Below are 25,204 nucleotides of genomic sequence, written 5' to 3'. Positions count from 1 at the left end.
AGTAATTTAACACAGCCATAGTGATGATCTCTTATGCTGTAATGCATAACAGTTCAGCTTAACATATCGGCTGTGTATAGGTGGACACTACAACTTGGTACGCATCCTTGAAAGAGATTGAGGCTTATCCCCTGGTATGGTTTCTTTATACCTTTGAAGGCCAGACTGCGTATCAAAAAAGAGGTGCCTACTGTATTATTATCATTTGTAGAAGGGATTTATATCACTTGATGACTGCCCACACATCATACTACAATGCATGATGTTATGACATAATGTCTTCCAGCAAAACCTACTAAGTAAAGCATAATTATGTCTTGTACACTTCAACAATAGCTTCTAAGAAGCAAATTTTGTAACTGTGTGTCTTTACTTATACATACAGCTTTTCTTCTCTGATAGCATGATGAAGTATGTAGATTGCAATAATCTGTTTGTTATATTGGGTTGAAAATATCACATTGTAATAATTATTGTATTATATCATGACTATTGTGACATCCCTAGTAAGTACAATGAGTTATGTTGTTCCTATAATTATTGCAGGAAATCGCACCAATCCAATGGTACAAGGTCGTATTCAAGTGGGAGTAGATCATACTGCAATGGACAGTTTCCTTGAGTTTGATGTGTTAGAGATGTCTGATTCAGGCACTTATGTGTGTGTAGTCTCTAACAGTGCTGGAACTAGAGAAAATTCCATTGTCTTGGAAGTTGAAGGTATGTGTACTGTGTAGTGAGTGAAGGGCAAAAACTGAGTCGAATCGTTTGGCTAACATTTAGTCTAGGGTCTCCTTTGATTGATTAACAAACACACAGAACCAATCTGAGGTTACAGATTCGGGAGGCATTGTTTGACCAGAGAACCATTCACTTTCTAAATCGGATTGTTCATTGGATTGCATGCAATGATATTTATGCTTAATAGGGTGATGAAAGTGGGTATCCTCAAGATATTTGTCTGGTGAAACATGAAGAATATGCAAATAATTAAAATGCAGGACTAATTTTGACTAACCTAACAGCTCTATTGACTGCTAAAATTTCAATTGTATAATAAAAATATACACGCCTCAAAGTATAAACCCAGTAATTATCATTTATATAAAAATCTTGACTGGCTTTCCATAACCATTTATGACCATCTCAGCAAAAACCTGACTTGTTTGCACAAGCATGCATATTGAGAAAAACGAAATTTAAAATAATTTGTGAAATTATGCATGATACAAAGAAAGTATGCAAGTATTTATTGGGCCATTACTCAGAGAAGGAAGGCTCAAATCGATTACAACTACATACCATCTTATTCGCCTGCTCATGGAGGGTTTGAAAATCTTTGTTTTGTTTCTGTAGCCCCAACGGTATGCGTGTCAGGTGCATTTGTTCACGATGAGGTAAGCCTAAACAAGGTTATCATCATTTGTTCTACTAAACTGCCTTCATACCCATATGTGTAAGTGACTACAGGGCTAACGTTATACCTTGGCTGATGTGCTAATCCATGGTGAACATTTTAGGGCAAATTGCAACATTGTAGGCTAATGCAAACGGAAGTTAATGCTGCGAATGTAACCACCTGTAAACCTAACCTAACACACTGGAACTGGAGACTTAAAGATTACATGACCTAGCTAACAATAAGGTGAAACAGAAAAGGGTCAAAGAAAGGGAAAAAAAAATCCCTCCTACCCCAGGATTCGAACCGCAGGCCACCCAATGTCTAGTCGAGCGCCACACTCAGTCTCCTCCAGGAGGGATAGATTTTCTTCCTTTAAACCTATATTTCACCAATACTACTCTTTGGTTAATGTATAATTATATGCCTAACTTTTAACGTATAGAAGGAAACTATGGCGGGGAGAAAGTTTGGTGGCAAATTTGGCAAAGTTTAACTATCTACCAATTACTTGTAGTACCTCAGATTACCATCTTTATAGCTACTGTAAACATTGAGCTTGAATTCACCAAAGTTTATTTCGCCAAATGCAATTTAGCTTGCTATTCACCAAAGTTTACCCCAACCAAAGTCTCCCTCTATATGGTATTCCTGTAAATTACTGTAACTCACAACCAATTAATTGTACCTAAAAAGTAAGTCTTCATAGACAGATCCATTTGGGACAAATACTCCCTTCCCACCCCTCTCCCACCCCCTTCCCACCCCTCTCCCACCCCCTTCCCACCCCCTTCCCACCCCTCTCCCATCCCTTCCTATACTCTTTCCTATTAGGAAGAGCTTGATATGCCAGTGAGGCCAAAATAAGTTATACTGACATAATTGAAAACTTTTAGTGTTTAGTGTTTTAAGTCAAAAACTAATTTCAAAGTTCTAAAAATTTTATATCCGGTTTCTTACTTAGCTTTTTTGGTCTTCAAAACTTTCATTCCACTACCTAAGTACATTTGTGCCAAAAGTATGGAATTAAGTTTTAACGATCTTGCTCAAATGAGCAATAGAATGTACTAAATTTCCTAAGAAAAATAGCACTCAGTGATGTCAAGTGCTAAGCTAACTGCATTATGGTAGTATTACATTTCTATACCTTCCTTAGCTGAACAAGGTGGAGGTAGTGATGATGAAGATTTTCCATTGTGGGCCATAATTGTGGCGGCAGTTGGAGGAGCATTAATATTGTTTGTTATAGTGCTATTGATCATACTTCTTGTGAGATACAGGATCAAGTCCAGTAAGTGAACTTGATTTATACGTACTCTTACAAAGATGAATTAAATTCCTTTAATTTAACTGTTTAAAAGCAAAATACATTGCAGTAAAGTGCCTGATGAAACGTGTAAACAGATTGTAACTTATTTAATTCATTAACTATCACAGTGCACCAAGCAATATAACTTACATGTAGAATGTATATTGGACTTGCTATCAATGGTAGTGTGCCTATACTGAAATGGTCATACCCATAGAAGCTCCTCTCCTGGGTTTACTAGTCATATGTAAACTACTTCATGAGTGTTGCATAATCACAAAAAAGTTAACTCACTAGAAGTAATATTTTTATAATCACTTAGATATTGCAGTAAAGTGAATACTTACTTGTGCTGTGAAGGGTAACATTTGATGCTAGCATCCACAGTTTGCCATTTGTTAGCTTACTTTCTGGACCACCAGTTTGGCATGTATCTAGGCATGGTAGCTACTTGATACACCAATGTCATGGTGTGGACGCCATCAACTTGAACAGCCAGATGAAGCTTGATACTAACAGTAACAGTTTGCCATGCACTTAACATATTTTCGCTCTTTGCTTGCTTTGTCTAGGGGAAATTTCTAAGTATTAGTTAGAAAGAGCTAGAGAGAAACAAAGCAAAAAAACAAAACAAATTATGTTAACTATACAAAATTTTGATGAGATGGTCACAGCAATACAGATACTTGATACGTACTTGCAAACAACAGATAGGGGCACTTTCCTACATACTTAGTCAATGTTAAAAAGCAATCCTTTGTGTTGTTTTGTTGTATGAAATACACAATGTGTGCACACAATGTGTAGTAGTATATTATTAATGTAATAATTGGCTTGTTTATTTGTTTACCTACAGATAAATATGAAGTCTCGCAAAAGTAAGTCATGTTGTGTCATCATACAAAATATTATGCTGTAATACTACAAGTATGCACATTTCAATCTGCCACTTCCAAAAAATCAAAACAAGTGGGATACGGTCCAGACATGGGGCCAAGTACATGAGTACTTATACTTAAGTACACTTAAGTACAGATTTGAAAGTACAGTAGACCCTCGGTTATCCGAACCCCTTTGTTCTCAGGAAATGATAAAAGTGTTCGGATAAGTGAATAGTTCGGATAATTGAAGCCCATACATTTATATACAGAGCTCCGTTGAAATACTCTAATAGAACGCACACCTATACTCAAAATACTCTAATAGAACAGTCATTTTCAATTCCGGATAATCGAGGTTCCGGATAAACGGGGGCCGGATAACCGAGGGTCTACTGTACTTGTACTTTACTTAAATACTTTCTTAATTTCCTCAGTGTACTTGTACTTATACTCAAGTACTTTGCTAAGTACTTGTATGTACTTGAGTACTTAAGTACTTGTAAGTACTTCAAACATTGTACGTAGTTTGTACACAGTCTGGCAAATAAGAACAATGCTGCTGCTAAAGTTAGTGCATTCATTTTAAGTGTTTAAGAGAGTGAATAGTTGACAAAAACCTGAAAGTACCAACCCCACTAGGTACACTTACATACTACAATTCACTGAATAAGTGTACATTTCGCTACAGCAAAATGTACTTGTACTTTACTTGAGTACTCTCTTGATTGTCGCCAGAGTACTTGTACTTATACTTGGAAAATTCAAAAGTACTTGTACTTTACTTAAGTACTTTAAAATGTACTTGGTCCCATGTCTGATACGGTCACATTTTAGTCAAAGTTGTAATTGTTGCATGTCACTAGTTGTACTGAATGTGACACTTTATTATGGTAACTGCAAAGATTATCATTAGGGCTGGGACGAATAATGAAATTTACCTTCAAATATTCGCTTGTAAAATGTTCGAACTTTCGAAGCTTCGGTATTAGCTTTCAAGTTACAGGTTTTCTTGTACTTACTAACATCCTTCTTGGGTTTTATCTTTCTAGTCCTATTTAATAAGTTTGCAAGCATTTGGAAAGTGCATAGCAGCAGTACTGAATGACGCGATTGATCAATTGCAAATGGGCGTGTCCGCTATACTGCAATCATGCATAGGTAAATACCAACCAATGGCTAATCGGATGTTTTCCTGCAATATCTATCACTTTATAAGGTGTTTCAAGATTATAACTATGGTAGCAAGCTAAACTGCGATGGTTTAAAAAGTGGGCATGGCACTCGCGAAGAGATGAACATCGATCGCGCAAGATCAATAAACAGCTGCAATAAAGACAACGACGTTTATTTGTAATTCTTTCGTAAACAATGAGTGCATTACGAAGCTTCGAAGGATACTATTAAAATTCGAAGTTTACTTAAGCTTCGAACCACCGAAACATTCGTAGCTTCGTCCCAGCCCTAATTATCATTATAATATATGTGATACAGGAAGCTATGAAAATAGGTCTTTGGGTTTAAAGAAACTGTAAGTCAAAGGTATGACTACAATGATGTCAATACCAATGATATGATAATAATGGAAATTTGTTAGTAAAATAATACAAGACAATTCACCTTTTCTTGGTTTCCATATTTAAACCAGGCACACTCACAGCCTTTTGTATTCTGAAAATCATATACTTGTACGTACTATTAATAAATCCCTTTCACCGCTAAATTTTCTGGGGGACCATACAGTCCGCAACAAATTGCACTATACAAGCTTCACTGTACACTAAACTACTTAGTTACCATCTAAGTAATCGCTATAGACTAAGGACCTCAACTAGGTTGTTTTTGTTTATGTAAATAAAACCACAAAGTGATTACAAGATTAAAAAAATACAGTAAAAACAGCTAAAATAAGTTGTCAGTTGTAAAAGAGACAAGTAATACAATCCATAATACTATTCTAAACAGTATCCTTACTGAGTGATCATTTCTTTGGCTGGTTTCTTCGAATCTTGTGTCATGCATGCATATATACATGAGTGAATCACACCACATTTCTAAAAAATGGCTGATGGTCATCCTTGACTGTCATAGCATATTGATAGCAATCCAGTAAACTTCAAAACGTGACTATCCACTCAAGGATTCATTGAACTCGTCTTTTCTGGTAGGAAAAACTTTACGTTATTATGTTACAAACCCACAATAATGCACGAAAGATCAGAAATGAAACCTCTGTGGGTACGCCCATTTGAGGGCAAGCACTTACGTAGTACTATAAAACGCATAATAGAAGTGGAAGCGCATTAGAATTTGTACTTGGAGTACCTTATGTAGCGTCAACCATTTGTAGCAGTTAAAGAATTAACTGCACCTATTTCTTTATAGTACACACCATTGCGCTACTCAAAGTTTAAATTAGTGCATAAACAAATGCCGATTTTACACTTCGAGGGTTTGAGTGTATCATTCAAAGCTTTGGTGAACATTGTATGTAGCTAAAGCTACAGTCAGCTAGATATTCTGCAGTTGGCATAATTTTGAGTGTATTGTAGCTCAATTCATTAAACAATTAATAGTCGTCGTTCTGGCTTCCTTTGGCAAATGGTATTTCTCGTGTTGACAATATTATTCGTCTGTTTAACAAGATTTGGCAGCAGGAGAAAACACACAACAAGATGTAGCTGCTGTTTAAAAACCTTACAGCAGTACACAGCTCATGAATGTTCTTCCTCTACAGCTTGTCCCAACTGTACTTCTCGATTATCAGTGGGCGTGCTCACTTGTGCGATGCGAGCTAATTGACTTGCCAGACACCTAATGGCTTTGCCTACAACCACCTTCCATTACTTTCTAGTGTCTCAAGTGTAACTGCCCACGGCAAAAACTGTTCATGACATGATGAGCAGTCGGATTCTTGCAGTATTCTGCTTGCCAATATCACCACAGGTTGTGCATGCATGAAATTCAAACTTTGCTTATGTCGTTCGAATAATGCACCCTTCGAACCATCAAACAAATGCAGTACATTCGTTTATGCACTAGTTTAAATCCTCCAACAATGCCACCTTTTATTTTATTTTTGTTCCTATATGCACATATCTTTAGTATTTTGTGTTTGATATATGTGATTGTGGGATTCTGTATATATTATGTTGTCGGACTAGTAAAATAGACATTGATTTGTTACCGAAAACTGCATACAAGTAATAACTAACCTTTTATCCAATGTATCATTCATCTATCTCTTACTAGACTATAATTGTCACTCTTGTTGTACAGGAATATCATTATAATACACTGTCTTACCACAACGTTTGCTGTGGTAAGCAAGTGTATTATAAGGGTATAGTTACAAAATAATTTGCTAGAATTATACCACAACTGTGAACTAAAACCCACAATTGAAAACTTTAAGTATTTACGCATTACATTAATTTCCTCATCATTTTCCTAATGAACAAACTAAGTGTATAACTTTGTTTTCTACTAAATGTATAGAAATGGCTTGAATGGAATGTTGAGTGCTCAAAAATAATCTACAAACAAATAATATACCAATTGTAGTTCCGAGTGTTAATGCTGTAAATGAATAACTGCTTGTCACAATTTTAAGCCAAATCATCTTATGCAATAAGCAGCTTTGTACCAGTAACAGAATTTGCAACTCGTGATCATGTACACATCCTAATGTGACTGTCTCCTACAATATCTACAGTGGTATTTTTTCCTGATAAATATTCAATAAATACTTACAATTTGATTGTTTCGTTATTTTAGATATAGCGTATATACAGGCACAGTGTGGAGTCTATGAAATTTATAAACCCTCAGGTCCTTAGTAGCGCCCTCGCTTCGCTCATGTGCAGCCCAGGCCTTTGGGTTTATAAATTTCATAGACTCCACATTGTGCCCGAATAACTGCTTTAGACTCTATTTCACATTACACTCAGATTACTTACCTCATCCACGGCTGTTTCTGCTGTAGGCTCGGCAAAAGCAGCTGGTTTTCTTACGATAATACTAGCGCCATGGCAACTATGCATGCTCACGTGACAAAATAAGCGCCCTCGTTACATCACTGCAAGTGAAAAATGTATACTGATTGGATAAACCTAGTTATGAGCATATGTTATATTGTGCCTGAAGGCGTGAGTATATTAGAAAACAAGGTCGAGTATATGAGATTTATTACCCACCCCAAACAACCTAAATAGAGTCTAAATAATAGTTAGACACCAAGACCAAGGGAACTAAGCAATTTAGCAACCCAAGGCTGCAGCATCCCGAGCACAGCGAGGGCACTACTAAGGGCCAGAGGGATCACTAAATCGCTTAGTTCCCGTTGGTCGCGGTGTCTAACTTATTTAGACTATGGTTTAAAGTACGTACCTTTATAGCCAGAGCATTAGGGTGGGGTGAAAGAGCAATGCAGAACAGTAGAACGGGTTCTGCCTGAAGTCCTTACAGCGCCCACGAAAATAATTATTCAACAGGTAACCAAAGTAACAGCTAGAGCTACAGTACATATGCTGTTTAGTCTACTATTTGTCCAGAATTATTTGTGGAACACGGAGAAGAAGACTATTACAGTATTATCAAGTACTGCAGTGTGCCTTTCGTGTTATAATTATTTATCATGTACAAAATTTCCTGAGGGCGGGTTACTAAATGAACATGTGTAGGTGACTAAATGAGCATGTCAGGTGACTAAGTGATTTAGTAACCCTCTAAATGAGCTGTACCATAGTCTAAGTATGTATATACATGCATACATTAGGGTTGTGTGGTAATAGTAAAACCTATATCTTGATAAGTGACAACCATTTTATCTTGATAATCGATATTATCTTGATAATGGAGTAATGTCATAGCACTGCGTAGTATTCAGTTTTCATACGTATTTGTTGACTTGCCGTGGTGTATTATTCTCAATTAAGTCAGTAATTTTATCACTGCCCCAACTTTTCCTCAAGCTTTCCATCTCAGTGTGGTTGGTATACAATAGATTACAGAGATATACTATTATTTTGATAAGTAAATTGTTATCTTAATTACTATAGGTCATTTAGGTATCTCGATAATCTTTTTATCAAAATTATCTCCCAGCTCTAGCATACATACATACGTACGTACGTACGTACGTACATACATACATACATACATACATACATACATACATACATACATACTAGGGCTGAAACGGATAGTAGTTTTTACTATCCGGATATCCTGAACAAAATCTTTCCAGATATCCTACGGATAGTGACATCATCACTTGCTATAAAAGCATTGTTTATTTTGTTGTGAACATGTTTGTTTTACTAGTACTTTAGAATAAAACATAACACTTAAATGAAGATTAAGTAAGTTTGTAATAATGTTTAACTGGATCAAGGAAACATTAACATAAAATTGCTTCAAATTATTAGAAATTATCCTGATGGCATCAAATCACTATCTGGATATCCGGATAATACGGATATCTGTTTCAGCCCTAATACATACATACATACATACATACATACATACATACATACATACATACATACATACATACATACGTACATACAGTACATACGTACATACATGCAGTGATGTGATATAGTGGTGATATAGTGTATATCATTTCTTCTCATTGTTCTCTGTAGTGGTGGTCCTCGTGGGAAAGATGAAGAAGATGATGATCAACCCTATAATCCACAATATGAAAGTTTACCTGCCCCAAGGCCCATCAGGCCACCAGAATACAAGCCCACACCAGAGTATCCATCTTCTGTGGCTGCACATACTCCTGTACCATATGGTGGCAGTATGATGGAGATGCAAAAGGTTTCAAACGTTGACCTTTCTAAAGCTCACATGTATAACTATAATTCTACAAGTGCCCTTACTAACCAGGTGTGTAATTGGATGTAGTGTGTTGTGTGTGCGCGCGCGCGTGTGTGTGTGTGTGCGCGCGCGCGTGTGTGTGTGTGTGCGGTACAGATTTGATGTATCATCATACTTAGGAGTAACGAATTACAGTGCTCCCTCAATCATACAAACCTTTATTATTCTAACACTTGGTTATTCAAACAGTACAGATGACTGCTCTATTAGAGTATTTTGTCTAAGATGTATGTTCTATTAGAGTATTGGAGCAGGGATCTGTAAGAATGGGCTTTGATTATCCAAACTTCTTGGTTATCTGAACATGTCTTGGTCTGGGAGGGAGTACTGTAAATGTGAAAATGTCATCACTCATAGGTTCTGCAGCAGAATCTTTTACTCCATCACTAGCAAATTACACACATGTCACTTGTCTATCTGAAATTTCCTTTTCTTAAAACAGCTCTAGATGGCAACCAAAGGTCTTAAAGGTTATTCCTAAGTATCCAGTATTAAAAAACAGTTCTCTGTTTACCATATAGAGCAGTTTATGTAATCGTAGTTCTACATCAGGTAGTGATAGAAAGGCATGTTACTAAACCTGGGAAATATTATAGCAGTGAGGAAGGCAACTAGATACTAATTGGCTAAAAAAAAAAAAGATGTACGGGTGCAATTGTGGATTTATTAAGCACCATAGATTTCAACACTATTCCTGAGGTTGACACATATTCTTTACCTGAGGTTGTAGACGGCCCTCTATACCATCATCTTGCTTGTGTTATACAAGAAATTTAGCACTTTAAGAGTGGTCACAAAATGAAATACAGCAGTCAGCTTTGGCTTGTCTGCCATAAGTAGTTTAAACACTTCCATTTGACATAGCCAATTGTCATTTCTCGGGTTCACTCCATAATGCTGTTAGCATCTGTATAGAAAGTGGCGTAGTTGTTGTAGTGTCTACAAGTGTGATTGGTGGTGTGTATTAATTAGAATGATGGTAAATGTGTTTAGGATCACACAATTACAATAGGTTGAGTGCCTCACTGCCCTTATAACAGAACAGTAGAATTATAATAATGTGTTGTTTATATAGGACATGACTGATGGAATGCAACAACCGAGATATGATGACTTTTTGTCTAGTGATGGACAATTTGTATAGCATAACCATACATTCTCCTTATTAGTGCTTACCAACACATTTTCACAATCAAATCAATGATATACACAACAGTGTGGCAGTTTGCAACTTTTATTATAAACTCTAATATTTTCTATTGTTGTAGCTACCATCAGCAGTTTGTTATTATAGGAAAATGTTTTGTACTTTTATTACCTTGATATATATTATATATTATAAGCATTTGCCATACACACGTGCCAATACATAACACACAATATGATTATTTATGATAGAGGCAGGAATTGTACAGTTAATATTGCAATATGTCCATAGTATGTATACCCTTGTACATGTTGAGTGAGGTAGTTTATCTAGCAAAGTGTGTTATTTATTGAATACAGCATTAAGTAGCTATAGTGATGTGTAATGTGGCTATGGAGGTGTGTGTGTGACATTGTCTGCTAGTTTTGGTGATGATGTTCATAACTAGTTACGTGTGGCCATTACTGAAGGTTCTTCTCCGGTATGTCACCATATTTCTTGGGTGGGTACATTGCTCCTGTAGACACACACAGCTACTCATATAGGGGTATGTTTGTTAACATGATTACCGGTGTTGTCACATCTCCTGAAGGTACTATAGTATCATCAACTATTGATTGGGGACGCTCTGGAGTAGTAAATAGATATAGTGTATGATAAAATAGTTTCACGTACTGTATGTGATAGTGATGCCACGATATATTGTATATTGCGATAATCATTATAGAAGCATTGCATTGCATGATAATTGTGATAGAGAAAACCTATATCATGATATAAAAGCAACTTATTTAGTGAAAAGTGACTTGATATTTGCAAAATATCCTCTGATGATGCATAAAACGTAAGTGTCAACTTTGTCAAAATCATTGTTATAAATTGATTGAATAACACTTGTCCTGTGAAAACATTAACATATTCAATTCATTTAATATATTACTAAGTCCCATGATATTGTGATTATCGTGATATTAAAATTTTCATATCGTGGCATCACTAATATGTGACCAGCTTTGCAAAAAGAGATCTTTGTGCATATACGTTTGTAGTTCTGAGTGATGGATATTAACCTTCACCTATTTTGTCCTGTTGTAGATTGTTGGATTTGGGAAAAGGGTTGCATGTATGGAAGGCTCTTTGCAAGCCCGCAACATGAGCTTACCATTTAGGTGATCAATGTTGGATACTGTATCATCAGAGATGTCAATGTTTGAGCTTGCAGGTTGTAATGTGTGTAGCTGTGGTGCTGGATCCTCTACACATTGGGCTGCACACCAATCGATAATTTTGATAGCATGCAATATAGAATGTACCATATAACATTATATTCATTGTGCAACACTTATCTGATGTGTATGTTGTCATCCAAATGGACATGTATTTGGGTTGAGCCAAATAAATAATTTTATTAAACAACAAAATATAATCTAATACTTTCCATTAGTAACTTATGGGCTTGTGGTGATTACCCAATATAATTATTGTTATTACTGCTTTACAGTGTCCAGCACTGAAGGTCTATAGCGTTCTGCACCTAATACGACTTAAACATTTGACATTACGCCTAATAATGTGAAACAGAAAAGAAAGGAAAATCTCTCCAACCCCAGGATGGGGTATAATAGATTAAGAAATGAACATACACTAAGATAGCACACATAATTATTCCTATATAGATACAGCAGAGCACATATAAATACTCTAATAAGGCAGTCAACAATAGGACTATATATTATGAAGTATAATTGGACTGGGCATCATTGCTATATACAATATAGTCTGAAAAGGCACACAATGTACCTATTAGTTCTAAACAATGCAAATATAAGATTTTCACTTCCTGTATGTAGTCCTTTTTTAGTAGCCTCATGTAGGTAATGATATGCTACTTACAACACTTTATATGGTATACTACACTTACAATGGATACTATTATTAGATGGTGATCCTGGTGGTTGGTGGTACCTGACCACAGCCTGTCCTTCTCTTACTTCAATGCTAACTTCTGCTTCTTTCTTATTAGCAACTATAAGCAACACATATTAGTTGAATCCCCTGGATATGATAGGTTAATATGTTGAGGATACATTGTGATTGCAAAATGAGACCAGAACTTTCTTGGTGATTCACAATGATATAGTTACATCATTAATAACAATACTCTAATAAAGCAGTTATGTAGTACTGATTACTAGCAGAACTGTCACTAAGCAGTAAAGAACTATACTTCTTACTATAGCCATTGTAAAACTTTCATGACCTGAGTATGATCCTGATGTATATTATAGCTTGAATCAGATGTCTACCAGTAATATTTTATTAGTACACACTTTTATGTGACCAGATTTGTAAAAGATACCTTTTCACACATTTTACATATCAGCAAATAAAGTTTACAAAACTTTACCGCTTAAATACTGATTAAATTCTTTAAATGTAGCCAAATGTTGTAACATGTGATGGAAAATTTTATGTAATGATAAATAAGTTATGAAATTTCAAAGTTTACAAAACTGGGTCAAATTCTGTGTGTGAAAGTACAAATCCAGTCACATATACATAGCTTTAATTTTTGCTCCTAATACTGTCTGGACCTGCCTATGTGATTTTCCCCTAGGTCCCTGCTAAAATTGCCATTTGTAGCTTCAAACCTTTTGGAACTATAACTGATATACCACTTTGCTGTGTTGTCATCTTCCTTCTCTCATCTGCAACTGTTACTAGACACTGACTATAAATGCCTACCAGTGAAAACTTACTTCTTCTTCGTCGTAGAAATAGTACACCTATAACAGAAAAATTAATGTGCATCATTTATTGCATACATACAGTACAGTGGTAGCTCCAACACAAGCAATATACATCACTGGTAGACAGTGATGTGAGTCTTATCTGTACTCTAATAGTTAACCTAGTTTACTACAGAACTTGATACTGACGTCAAACTAATACCCTGCACCATGTTTGAGAAACTAGTATGTTAACTGACACACAAACACTCTTGGGTGTAGCTAATAACATCTTCATGATAAACCAATTTAGAATCGGAAGAGGGAGCAACTATAATGTGTCTACTGTTGAGTAGGTTTGCTGGCAAAATTTTGGAAAAATACATTGGTAAAAGTAAAGAGCAAAACGCTGGAAAAATAGGTGGAAAATTGGAAAAATGGGCACCAAGGAATGGCCATTTTATATGAAAAAGATCGAGATACTCTAATAGAGCAGTCACTACTCTAATAGAGCAGTCACTATGTAAAAAATTCTAATAGAGCAGTCACACACGTTTGTAAGCTTGACATTCTGCAATTAATTTTTACTGATGTTCAGCAAAATAGAAAAATTTTGAGCAAAATATGCAAGAAATAAAAGAATTGCTGGAATGAAAAATAGGTGGAAAAAAAGCAAAATAGGCTCATCCCTACTGCTGAGGCAATTCCTGACTTTTACCAATGCTGAAATGGAACCTCATACACCTACACTATAACTGAACATTTGAATATCCAAATGCCAAATTGACTGCTCAATATTATTAGAGTATTTTGTCAACAAGTGTATGCTTTATTAGAGTAATATAATTGAGCAAAGCTCTGTATATAAATGTATGGATGTTCAATTGTTATGTACTTTTCAATTACACAAACACCCTTCCCCCAAATAGTTCAAATAAGGCTATGCAAAGTTAACTATATGTTTCTGGTCCTACCAATTTCCAAAAATTGACCAAGTGACTGGGCTTTTTTTTTGCAACTTTTGGATGTGGTACACTACATTTGACATAACAGTTTTCGAATTATAAAGAAAAACAAATAATAAGTTAGTGCATCTTTATAAGGAAAGAGTGTTTACAAGACATGAAAACCTTTCAATGGAGATAAAATATTATAAATTATTGTATGGTGATTGTACAATTTATTTACCAAAAATGACCAGGAAGTGAACCAGAAACATATAATTAACTTGTCGTGGCCTAACAGGAGTTCTACTGTATTATGTATTGTGTTTAAAGTATCAAAAACCATTTTTTTGTATGTTTAAAATAATGGTATAAGCCTGAAAATTTAGAAGAGATTGTCTTCCCTTTTTCAACATGTCTTCTTTTAATTAGCAGCTATTAGTTGTGATGAAACGTATATATTTTACAGTAAGTATACAACTAACCACTAAGGTAAGTACCTGCTATTAGGAATATAATGCTTGTTATTATGACACCTGCAAAGAAGATTCCAATAGCTTGACCACTAATGGCTGTAGAATCGTGGTGGTGGTCTGTGTGCAAACAAACAAACACATTATCAACAGATGTAGTGTATATACGTATGTAATACAACAGTCTGCCAAATCCTTTACCCTCAGCAATTTTGAGTATGAAAAGAAACCTAGTTCATAAAGTAAAGAATAAAATACAGGGAGTATCCACTATAGCCTGTACAAAGCCATAGTGAATATAAACCATCTAACCTTAACACATACAATACAAATGTTATGCTGATGGCTTCATGTATTTCATTCATTTGTATGTGGTAGGATACTATGAGCTCTTGGTAAACTACTTTCATTGCATTGTGTATAATATGACTAAATACAGGACAACAGACTGGATAAACTGGTGTACCAACTGAGTTGTTCACTAACCAGTTTGACGAGTTGGACTGGTTGGTGTAATAACATCTGATGATTTAGTATATACACTGGTGGATGTAGAAGTGACTGTGGACAAAGCTGATGTAATCACTGAAGTGACTATTGGTATGGCCATGATTGAAGTAGTTGCAGCTGCTACAAGAAATATATTATAGTGACAATAATTTTTCACTACAACAGTAATGCTTGATTTCTTATAACATTATACTCAACACATTTTCCAAACTTTCACAGGAATTCAATAATATACTTGCAGCTAATTTACAAAATTGAAATCAAAATCTATAGCTATAAAATTATTATGTCTACAGTAGCCAGCTGTGTAACTATCATGAACCTATATAAAATAGCATGGCTGTTTATATAATCAGATCACAGTACTAAATGTTCCCATACAGGAATGTATATGGTAACAATAATGGCACGTCTAGTCCTACCATACAAAGCCAATGAAAAATGAACATCTCCTTCATACGAAGTGTTGGAAAGTTTTACAAATCAAGCTAGGAAGTTTGATGTAACTTTTAAACTTGTGTGACTGCCAAGTTTGATCAATTTGTCCTCTATGCAGCAGTCAATGTTGATTGTTGATTGTGTTAAACGAAAGTTGATAAATTTGCTTCAGCACAAACCATAATCAAGCCAAACTCTTGTTTTTTATGCATGCAGTGCGGTAACTTTGTATCTGTGTACATAGCCTTACCAGTTGTAGGATCAAACATTTCAACGTGAGACACAATGTCTACCCCTTGCAGATTCTGTCTGCAGTGATAATCACAAACACATCGGTATTTGGTTACATCACTTGGTTTTCTTTGTGGGCCTACTGCATGAGGGCTGGAGGAACCTCCAGTAACATAACAGCGAAATGACACATTAATACTTAATTCACAATCGATATAAATGTGTGTAGTGTTGAATGGTGATATGACAACCTTAACAAACTCCAGAGGACAATTTCCTAGAACAATAATAGATAATGTGATGATAAACACTTAATATTCTAGAACCTGTACAATGTTTTAATTGTACAGAACATCAATTTAAGCACAACACTTATACATGTGGTAAAATGTAGATTTTGTCAGTGATCCTAATGTACCTGACTTATCAAGTGTGGACTAAAATCTTTCACAAGCATTCAACTATCTGCAGTGTTTAATTTAGCCTTATAATTATGCGTGCATATGTAACTTTACACTATATTTGTTCTACATATACAGGTTGACTTGGCTCAAAGTCACCTTTTTAGTCCCCTAATGCAATCCCTGATTATAGATACAGTAACACTGTACTTGTTATAATTGCAGTGCAGGTAATAGAAATCTTGCAAGCTTTTGATCTTAAGAGTATTGCTGTTTTTTTGAAAGTGAAAAGGACTCACTCCCACGATGTTTATATAACTACATTTTAATGATTAAACAAATTTAGTGATACATTTCATATCCGAGTCACATGTCAATGGGTATATAGTTGTAAGAAAGTCAAAACCTTAGGGTATGACTGTATAACATGCAGTTGCTCAATAAATTCCTCCTGATGTTGACGATATGAAAACACATTGCTATACTGAAACTAAAAGATATTATTAGCCTAAATAGAGATTTTTAGTGCAATTTCTACTTTAGCAAACAAAATATTATGGAAAGTAGCTATACATATGTGCGATAAACATTGTATTTGTTAGATATTACTGAAAAAAAATGTTGTCAACTAAATTAATGTGTTATGTATGTTACACATGACAGGTATAAAAGAATCTCTTGGAAATAGCATAGAGCTAGCTAATAGGTGATGCATACACATTTGAAACTAAGCCACTATAGGTCACAGTATAGCTATAGTCACTTGGGCTTTGGTTCAGTTAACATAAATAAGGGTGGAACTTGAACGTCATCTTAGAACTCATGTTAAAATGGAAATTTACCATCCGGTACTATAACTTCAGTTGTACAAATTGTCAGTATCTTGTAGCTCTGGTGGTGGGCAATTGTGCAGCTCATCTAGCAGTATGCATATAGCTAAAGAAGTAGCCAACCATACAGCTAAGCTACTGCATGATTGATGGAATCAATTATTGCATTGATTGGGTATACAGGCTATGCCTTTACCTGTATTTAATCATAATCATCACTAGCTACTACATTTTCAGTAGCTATAGCTACTGCCACATGTAATGAAATTCTTTCACACTACTCCTTCAAGTGCCTTAGCTGTAGCTACACTATAACATTGATTAAGAAACAGTTTGCTGCTACAGCACTTTAAAGTTAGGGCTAAGATAGATAGATAGCTAGATTGATATTTTTAACTCCACACAACCGACTAAAGCCGTTCTTCCTTGCTGGAGATATTACAATAGCTATACAAATGTATAACACAACTACAAAAACAAACTCTACAGTTATAAACAAGACAATAGGTAAATATCTATAAACCCTAACCCTTAGCTGTATAACACTGATTAGCTAAGTATAGTAGCTAGCAGTTTGCTACATACCGTAGCTAGCACTCTATGGTCATGCATGAGCTTACCATTCAAACAACTCTGTGCGGGGTACACAGTTGTTGTTGTAAACAGTTCCTTGTTGTCATCACAGCTGCCGCAAGAGTAAACACCGTAATCGGTTAGCGCTGCTGGCGAGGTTGCTTCGCGGATCTCCAATTCAGGAACAGTGAAGTTCAATACCTCATCATTTCTTCTCCATCTGTAACACGTCTCCCGTCTTGCCTGGGAGTTATTACCACCATAACACGTGTCATCATTAGGGTTACCAAAACAAGAAATACTTAGTCGTTCACTTATTATTAACTTCCTGCAACAAGATAGAGCCGCTGAGCGCGGGCTGACAAGAAACAAGCAAAGTGCTGCAAACAACGGATAAAGAGTGGACATTTTTTTCCTCGCACGACACACCATCCTGTAGATAACTACGTATATAGTAGAATCACAGTGAATGGCCTCGCGCACCAACTTTGGAGGCGACCGTTTCTAGGGGCGTGCGCCACCGAACATGCATACCGTATAGCGGAAAATATTGGCGGGAGAAATTTTTGGCGAATTGATCATTGGCAGAAATTGGCGAATAATATTTTGGCGAATGTATGACATTACTTTGCCTACGCAATTTTAATCTGACTGCGTAGGAGACGAAGCTTTGCGATGTTTACGGACGAAGTACTACAGTTCAATGCCTCTCATTCGAATCGACGCGCTCTTATGCAAATAGCTAGCTTGGGAGCTAGCTGTAATTAAAACAAAATGCACTAGCTCGCTAAGTCACTGGAACGCGCATGGCAAGCGAAGCGAAGGCACTGAGCTGAATTGCCCATCTGCCTGAGCTATTAGTAGTCTAAAACCATACTGTATTCAATGGGATAGGAAGACTAACCACTCACCGCTGTAACAATATTCACCCACTGATGAACAGCGTCTACTACACTTTCAGTGTTTAGAAAAATGGCCAGTAAAATTTTGGCGAATCAATGCACGCTCGCCAAATTCGCCAAAATTTTCTCCCGCCAAAATTTTCCGCTATACGGTATCTACTAACAGCTTACTGTGACACTGTGGAGTATCAAATTCTTCAGTACCCTTTCCCAGTGCGTGGTCCTATTTCCTCGGGGGTAGTGCTTATCGATTAGAGATTATAAGCGCCCACCTCGGAAAACGCCCTTATATGATTGTGATTTGGGCTGATGCTTACCGAATCTCTAATTTGTTTATTTTTATTTTATTTTTACAATCTCTAATCGATAAGAGCCACCCCCGAGAAAATAGGGTCTGGGTACGAGACTATTCTTGTCTCTGAAACCATAGGGCTGAAACCAACGAGGACGACTTAAATTATTACATCAATGCAGGAAGTAATTAATGCACAAGACACGTGCAGTTCAGCTGTTATACTAAAATTAATTCTATAGTAGCTAGCTATACTGGTTGTATAGTTACTGTACCTAGATATACCTAGAGAGTTACTACTTAGAGATATTGTAAGAAATATTGCCGGCTAAGCTAGTAGAAATATTAATTATATTGTGGGTGGGGTTAACTTTATTTATCTCATAGTGATGAATCATAAGTAGCTTTTTTCTACAGGTAGCTACAATGAGAGATACTTGCATTAAAAAGTCAAGTTTTTAGCAATACACTTAATCACACAATAATGTAGCTAGCTATATAAAAGCAGCTTGCAATTGATAATTGTGACACATATTGTAATAATGTTTTGTTGCTGATAATTTGTGTCACAATAATTTTAATTGTAAGATGCGTTGTATTAATTAGCCAAAAGTATACAATTAGCTAAGTGTTCTAGATCTATACATCAAAGAGCTAGATCGTGTGACCGAATTTGATGTATTAAATTGTATGATGTGATAAAGTGTATTAATTTTAACACATTATTGACTTTTTGCATGCATGGCATACATGTGATAACTGTACATATTTAAAAACAACTTTGTTGACTTTTTAATGCATAGCTAGCTATAGGACCTTTCATAATAAGTTTCGTTATACTGTATAGCTACTTGTGACTTTGTAGAAAAAAGTACAACAACCTATGATTTACTATTGTAACACAAAAAACTTTATGTTTTAGACTTTACAGCACAAGTACTGAAGGTCTGTAGGACACCTGGTCCTACAGCCTGTTTAAAGTTGTTACAGAAAGTGTGTTTGAAAAAGTGGAGAAAGGAGAAAAATCCATGACTGGACCTAGGCAGCCTTGAACCTGCAGCCATCTGATTAATGCTCGAACGCTTACAGGAGTCTGCCAGGCGATCAGGATGTTTTCTCCTTGTCAATTGTATATGTATCCAAGGGACTCTAGAGAGTGACTTATTATCTTAAAGTAGCCCATGTGGAACCAAATGGATAGTAGTTTATTTCTTAAGACTTTATAGCACAAAGGTGTTAAGGGTTAGAATAAAGATATTAGAATAGAATCACAGTTTTCTCCTGAGTGCCTTAGCACTATGGAGCTCCACCCACAATTGATTTATATTTCTAATATTTTCTACTGTATTTCCTTATATCTGCATATAAAATTATAAAACAAAGTAAGTTAAAGAATGTATAGTTAGCTAGTCTATACAACTATGCCACCATACAAGAAGGATAAAATTTCCTCTATTCTAGTGCAGCTAGCCTCTAAAAATTGGTTGTCCTTAGCTTCTTCACCAGCACCAGCAGCCACTAAGCAGCTGAAGCAAATTGAGTGGTACACCTGTTAAAATAAAATGACGACCAAGAAGAAAATCAGGTTAGTGAATATCTTCTGGACAAGAACCATCAGAGGTTGATATACTTGTATACCATGTTCCCAAAGAACACTGGAGTGATCTTGTAGCATAGGCATAGTGTACCACAGAAACCAGAGCATTATGTTGCTGAAAATGTAAGCGACTATGAGAGCAGCCCAGGAGACAGTAAACTGGACAAAAGCAAATAGGCACTCACAGGTACAAAAAATGATAAAGGAAACAAAACAGCACAAGCGAAGAGCAATAATAACCTCATGGCAAACTAGCTTTAAAATGGTTGCTAAAATCTCTGCAAATGGCCAAGCAGCAAAACACGAAGGAAGAGATCCTAAAGAGCTAGGAAGAAGGTGAGTCACCTTGCAAACACTTAGACAACTCCACCTGAAAATCTTCTACCATAAGCAATAAGTTCATCCTGAATGTCAGAAGATTTATCTATCAGATATTTTAGAGTTAAAGAATTGAGGGACCCCAAACAGGGGAGCCTAAGAGCTCCAAACCACTGCTTTCAGAGTTAATACCCTTTAAATGAGATGAACCAAGAAATTGAAGGAAAATGACAAAAGGATTGGACCCAGAATATCTCCCTGTTGGACACCGCAAAGCCAGAATACGCCCGTGACCAAACCTCAGCTCAACTGCAGGGTTGCTTATAGCATTAGTATACCAAGGAGCAATCTAAAGAAAATCCTTAGAGACATGGCCAAGAAAGATTACATTTAATAAAAGCATTCTTCATGTCTGTTTATATGTTAAGCAGAGCAAGTAAATCATCACTACAAGCAAGGGAAGAGAATACAGATTGTATAAATAGTTGCTCTGTGACTATCTCTGGATGACAAAACCTGATCCGACAAAACCTGATCCAATTGACCATGAAGAAGGAAAACATCTGGGAGTGAAGGTTACACAAACTGACAGCACAAACAACTGGTAAAATGGTAGAAGATCTCACCATCAACAATTGGACGAACACCTCATTCCTTTTAACAAGTGCTGCTAAAAGGGAACCACACAACCAAAGGGCCAATAATACTAAAAAACAAAATTAATGTTTAATTCATCAAGTGAGTAATAATAAAAAATCTTCAGCAGATGGCATCATGTGCACTATTTCAGAGGGGGTTTCTGGAAATCCCAGAAACCCCCTAAAACTGCCCCTGGGTGTGGCCGCTAATCATGAATGATACCTACAAGAAATTCTATCAAACTGACATATATAGGAGCACAAACAGGTAACACAGACTTTGTAGCAGAGCAAGTAGATACAGGATGGCACTGAAGCATGTCAAATCATTGTTCTAATCACCCACACCAGTAGAAGTAAGGACTGCATGGCATTACTGTACCTACATACCTTCGCTTTCCCAGAACAAAGCTCGCAAAACATTGTATGAAGTAGACTGAAAGCTGTGCCAGATTGGAATAATTAATATAAAGATCATCTTGTATCAAGCTTGTGGACAAACCATCTGGGTAGCTAAGACCATGCAAATAAATTATACCAAATTGTAGTGTCCCAGGTTCACTCAGGTTGATACCTATACCTGCTGGGTAGGCTGAACATTTCCTTAGTTAACAATCATACAGTTGGCAGTGTTGAGAACAATATGAGCATAAAATTTCTCACATCATACAGGGAGTTGTTATTGGCTGTTCATATCTATACAGTTTACATTAACTCCAGCAGGAGACTACACCATGACTCATGGACTACACCATGACTCATGGGTGAAGGAGACTACACCATGACTCATGGGTGAAGGAGACTACACCATGACTCATGGGTGAAGGAGACTACACCATGACTCATGGGTGAAGGAGACTACACCATGACTCATGGGTGAAGGAGACTACACCATGACTCATGGGTGAAGGAGACTACACCATGACTCATGGGTGAAGGAGACTACACCATGACTCATGGGTGAAGGAGACTACACCATGACTCATGGGTGAAGGTGTGGGCATCCAAGGAAACTTTACCTGTTAGTGACCTAGTAGTAGTACATGTGATGTGGCAAATAAGTATATTATTACTTGTGATGACTCTATACATTGGTAGTCCTTGCAATGCCCATAATGATTCCATATAAGGCACTGTTTGTGACTGCGTGTTGCCTGAGGACTCACATAGTGTCATGGTTTTTTACCCATTTGTACATAGCTAGCTACTTTTCATCACTGATGATGGTTCATGTTTATGAGGTAGCTTGCTTCTATAGCTATACACCTTGTAAACAATTAATGGGTTACAGATATATTACGTTATTCATATCAATGACACACTTTGTATTATACATGCACATCAAAGATTATCCTCAATACACAGAAGGAGTTTCACAATGCTATTCATACCTTTGAACTAATTTATATTATGTGCTTGTTATTGATACAGTTCTCTGAACTGAATGGGGTTTATTTTCATATTTACTGATAAAGTAGCTATTTGTTTACATGGCCTTACTGCCTATCTCAGTTCTCTGGTTGTTACTTGGCCTTACTGTAAGTTATTGTATCTCAGTCATCTGGTTGTTGATCCGAAGTGTGCACTGATGTAATTAATGCTGAACATACAACACTGCACTTGATTATGTTTACATTACTAATTCACATGATTGTGTCTCATTATATCATCGTCATTGCGGTGACACATGTCAGACATTTGACAATTTAGTAACACTGATGTTGACGACTTCTTTACACCATCTCTGGCCAGGAATTACAGGAGGACATAAATTAAAACTATGCAAGTACCATTCCTATTTGTTGAGAGTAATTTTTTCTCTCATCATGTAATAAACACATGGACCCCACAACATTGAATCATGCTCTTTAAATGACAAAAGCTGCTATGTACTGGACTGACAAATATTGCTTTATTGTATGTTGATTTGGTGTACAGGCTGTTTTAGCCAAAATACTTATATACATCTTCATTCCTTCATTTGTGATTTCAATGAGGAAGCTCCTCAACACATGTACATGCAACACAGTGCTTTGTAGTTAGCCATATAAACTATTTATCAGTCTCTTTCTTCCCATGCATGTAGCTAACATGTGCTGTACTCTGCACAACTGGCTATATATGTAGCTAAATGGTCATCAACAGACTTGCTTAGCTAATTGTTATATAATCTGGCCATACCGGTATGTGATCTCTTAAGTTGTTAGGCTGACCATATTAGCTATTCCGCATCACATTATGAGAAACAACACAAAGCTCATTTAGAAGTGAAGTGCATGCTATTTCCTCAGCATATTGACAACACCATAGTATAGATAACATTCAGAGGGAAACATTACAAGCCATGGCAACAGTATATGCATGTTACATACATTCTAATATGTATGTTAACATGCTAACTATAGCAAACATGTATGTTAACATGCTAACATGTATATTACATACATGCATGCATGTTACATGGATGTTAACAGAGAAGTGAACTACTTGTTTAGTGTTAACAAAGGAAAATCAATAGATGTTGGGTTGCCATGTTTTACTTACGTAGCATTGCAGCAAGTGTGAAGTACTACATAACAGTAAGTGATAGCTAATTACCAACAAGTTAAGGAGAGAATAGTTACAGTGAAACCTGTATGTGTATGTGTCCTGATTATCAAGGTGTCCTGATTATCAAAGTGTCCTGATTTTTCAGGTCAGTTTACACGTTAAGGGATGCCCTGGGACCAATAGCTATCAGGTGTCCAGATTCTACAGGTGTCCTCATTTCCGAGTGTCCTGAATAGCTTTTCTCAGAGAGTGGTCAATGATTGGAACAGCCATAGTACAGTCACCCAATGTTTTTCTAGTAAGAAAAAACTTGATGGACATTGGCAACGATTTCATGTTGATTTTCTGTAAACAATTGTCTTTATTATTTGTATCTACAATGTTTTACCAAAATCGGTACTGATGCATTTCAAGAGTACATATAAAGCACAAACCAGAGTTATCTTATGTGTATCAGTGGCGTAGCTACCATTGAGGCAACCGAGGCAGCTTCCTCGGTAAAAAAAAATGCTTAACTGAACAGGCTGAGCAGGCCTGAGTATTGGCACCCCTTAATTTTCTACTCAAACATTACTAGACAGCGTTACTGTACCACACACAATAGTATTTATGGCTGTAGTACTAAGCAGGGTCAGAATCCTTGGTGACACAGTCCGGCATTGGAGGATCACTTTTCAGCTACTTGAGGTTGTAAAAAGATCGTGATACTCTAATAGAGCAGTCATCGTAATATACTCTAATAGAACATTCAGTACAGATTATAGCCACTGTTCTCATTGCACTGCTTGGTTTAAATCATTCACATTTATGTTAATCAATTGATCATGCATATCATGTATTAGCAGTTACAATAAGAAATAGCCTCCACATGCCATTTCAAAGCACATATTTTCAAAAATTTCCTTAAGGGAGCATGCCCCTAGACTCACTAGTTTGACATGATTAGTACATGCAGTTGAACATCACATCAAAGAGATAATCTTTGACTTAAAACATCACAGCAGATCAATGCTGAAAAGGTAGTGTGCATGACTATGACTACCATTGCAGTCCACGATGGCCTGATCACTCAAAATATCCCCGGAGTAGTCTGATTCAGTTTTTGTGTTGAGTGCAATTACACTAGTCTAAAAATTGAAGCATGTATGGTATACTG

General features: G+C 36.3%; 2 protein-coding genes across 2 annotated transcripts in view; one reads left to right on the top strand and one right to left on the bottom strand.

Moving 5' to 3' along the window:
• Window positions 1-10,976, top strand: part of LOC136240877 (inactive tyrosine-protein kinase 7-like) — a 41,916-nt gene extending 30,940 nt beyond the window's left edge. The window contains exons 10-14 of the mRNA XM_066031945.1: window positions 547-720; window positions 2,556-2,690; window positions 3,565-3,586; window positions 9,235-9,484; window positions 10,551-10,976. Coding sequence (XP_065888017.1) covers window positions 547-720; window positions 2,556-2,690; window positions 3,565-3,586; window positions 9,235-9,484; window positions 10,551-10,619 — 650 coding nt within the window. The 3' untranslated portion in view covers window positions 10,620-10,976. The remainder of the gene's footprint in view (window positions 1-546; window positions 721-2,555; window positions 2,691-3,564; window positions 3,587-9,234; window positions 9,485-10,550) is intronic.
• LOC136240886 (uncharacterized) lies at window positions 10,774-18,888 on the bottom strand. Its single transcript, XM_066031956.1, has 11 exons — window positions 18,825-18,888; window positions 17,799-17,994; window positions 15,967-16,224; window positions 15,255-15,398; window positions 14,796-14,888; window positions 13,382-13,408; window positions 13,274-13,336; window positions 12,544-12,648; window positions 11,785-11,889; window positions 11,192-11,250; window positions 10,774-11,139 (listed from the first exon to the last, which is right to left on the bottom strand). The coding sequence occupies exons 3-11, from the start codon at window positions 15,983-15,985 to the stop codon at window positions 11,071-11,073; spliced, it is 684 nt and encodes a 227-aa protein (XP_065888028.1). The 5' UTR covers window positions 15,986-16,224; window positions 17,799-17,994; window positions 18,825-18,888; the 3' UTR covers window positions 10,774-11,070.
• Window positions 18,889-25,204: the final 6,316 nt, after the last annotated feature.

The sequence above is a fragment of the Dysidea avara genome, chromosome 1, assembly GCF_963678975.1.
Source record: "Dysidea avara chromosome 1, odDysAvar1.4, whole genome shotgun sequence".
Classification (NCBI taxonomy): Eukaryota; Metazoa; Porifera; class Demospongiae; order Dictyoceratida; family Dysideidae; genus Dysidea; species Dysidea avara.
Note: the sequence above shows the minus strand (reverse complement) of the source record. Positions and strands in the feature narration are given on the sequence as shown.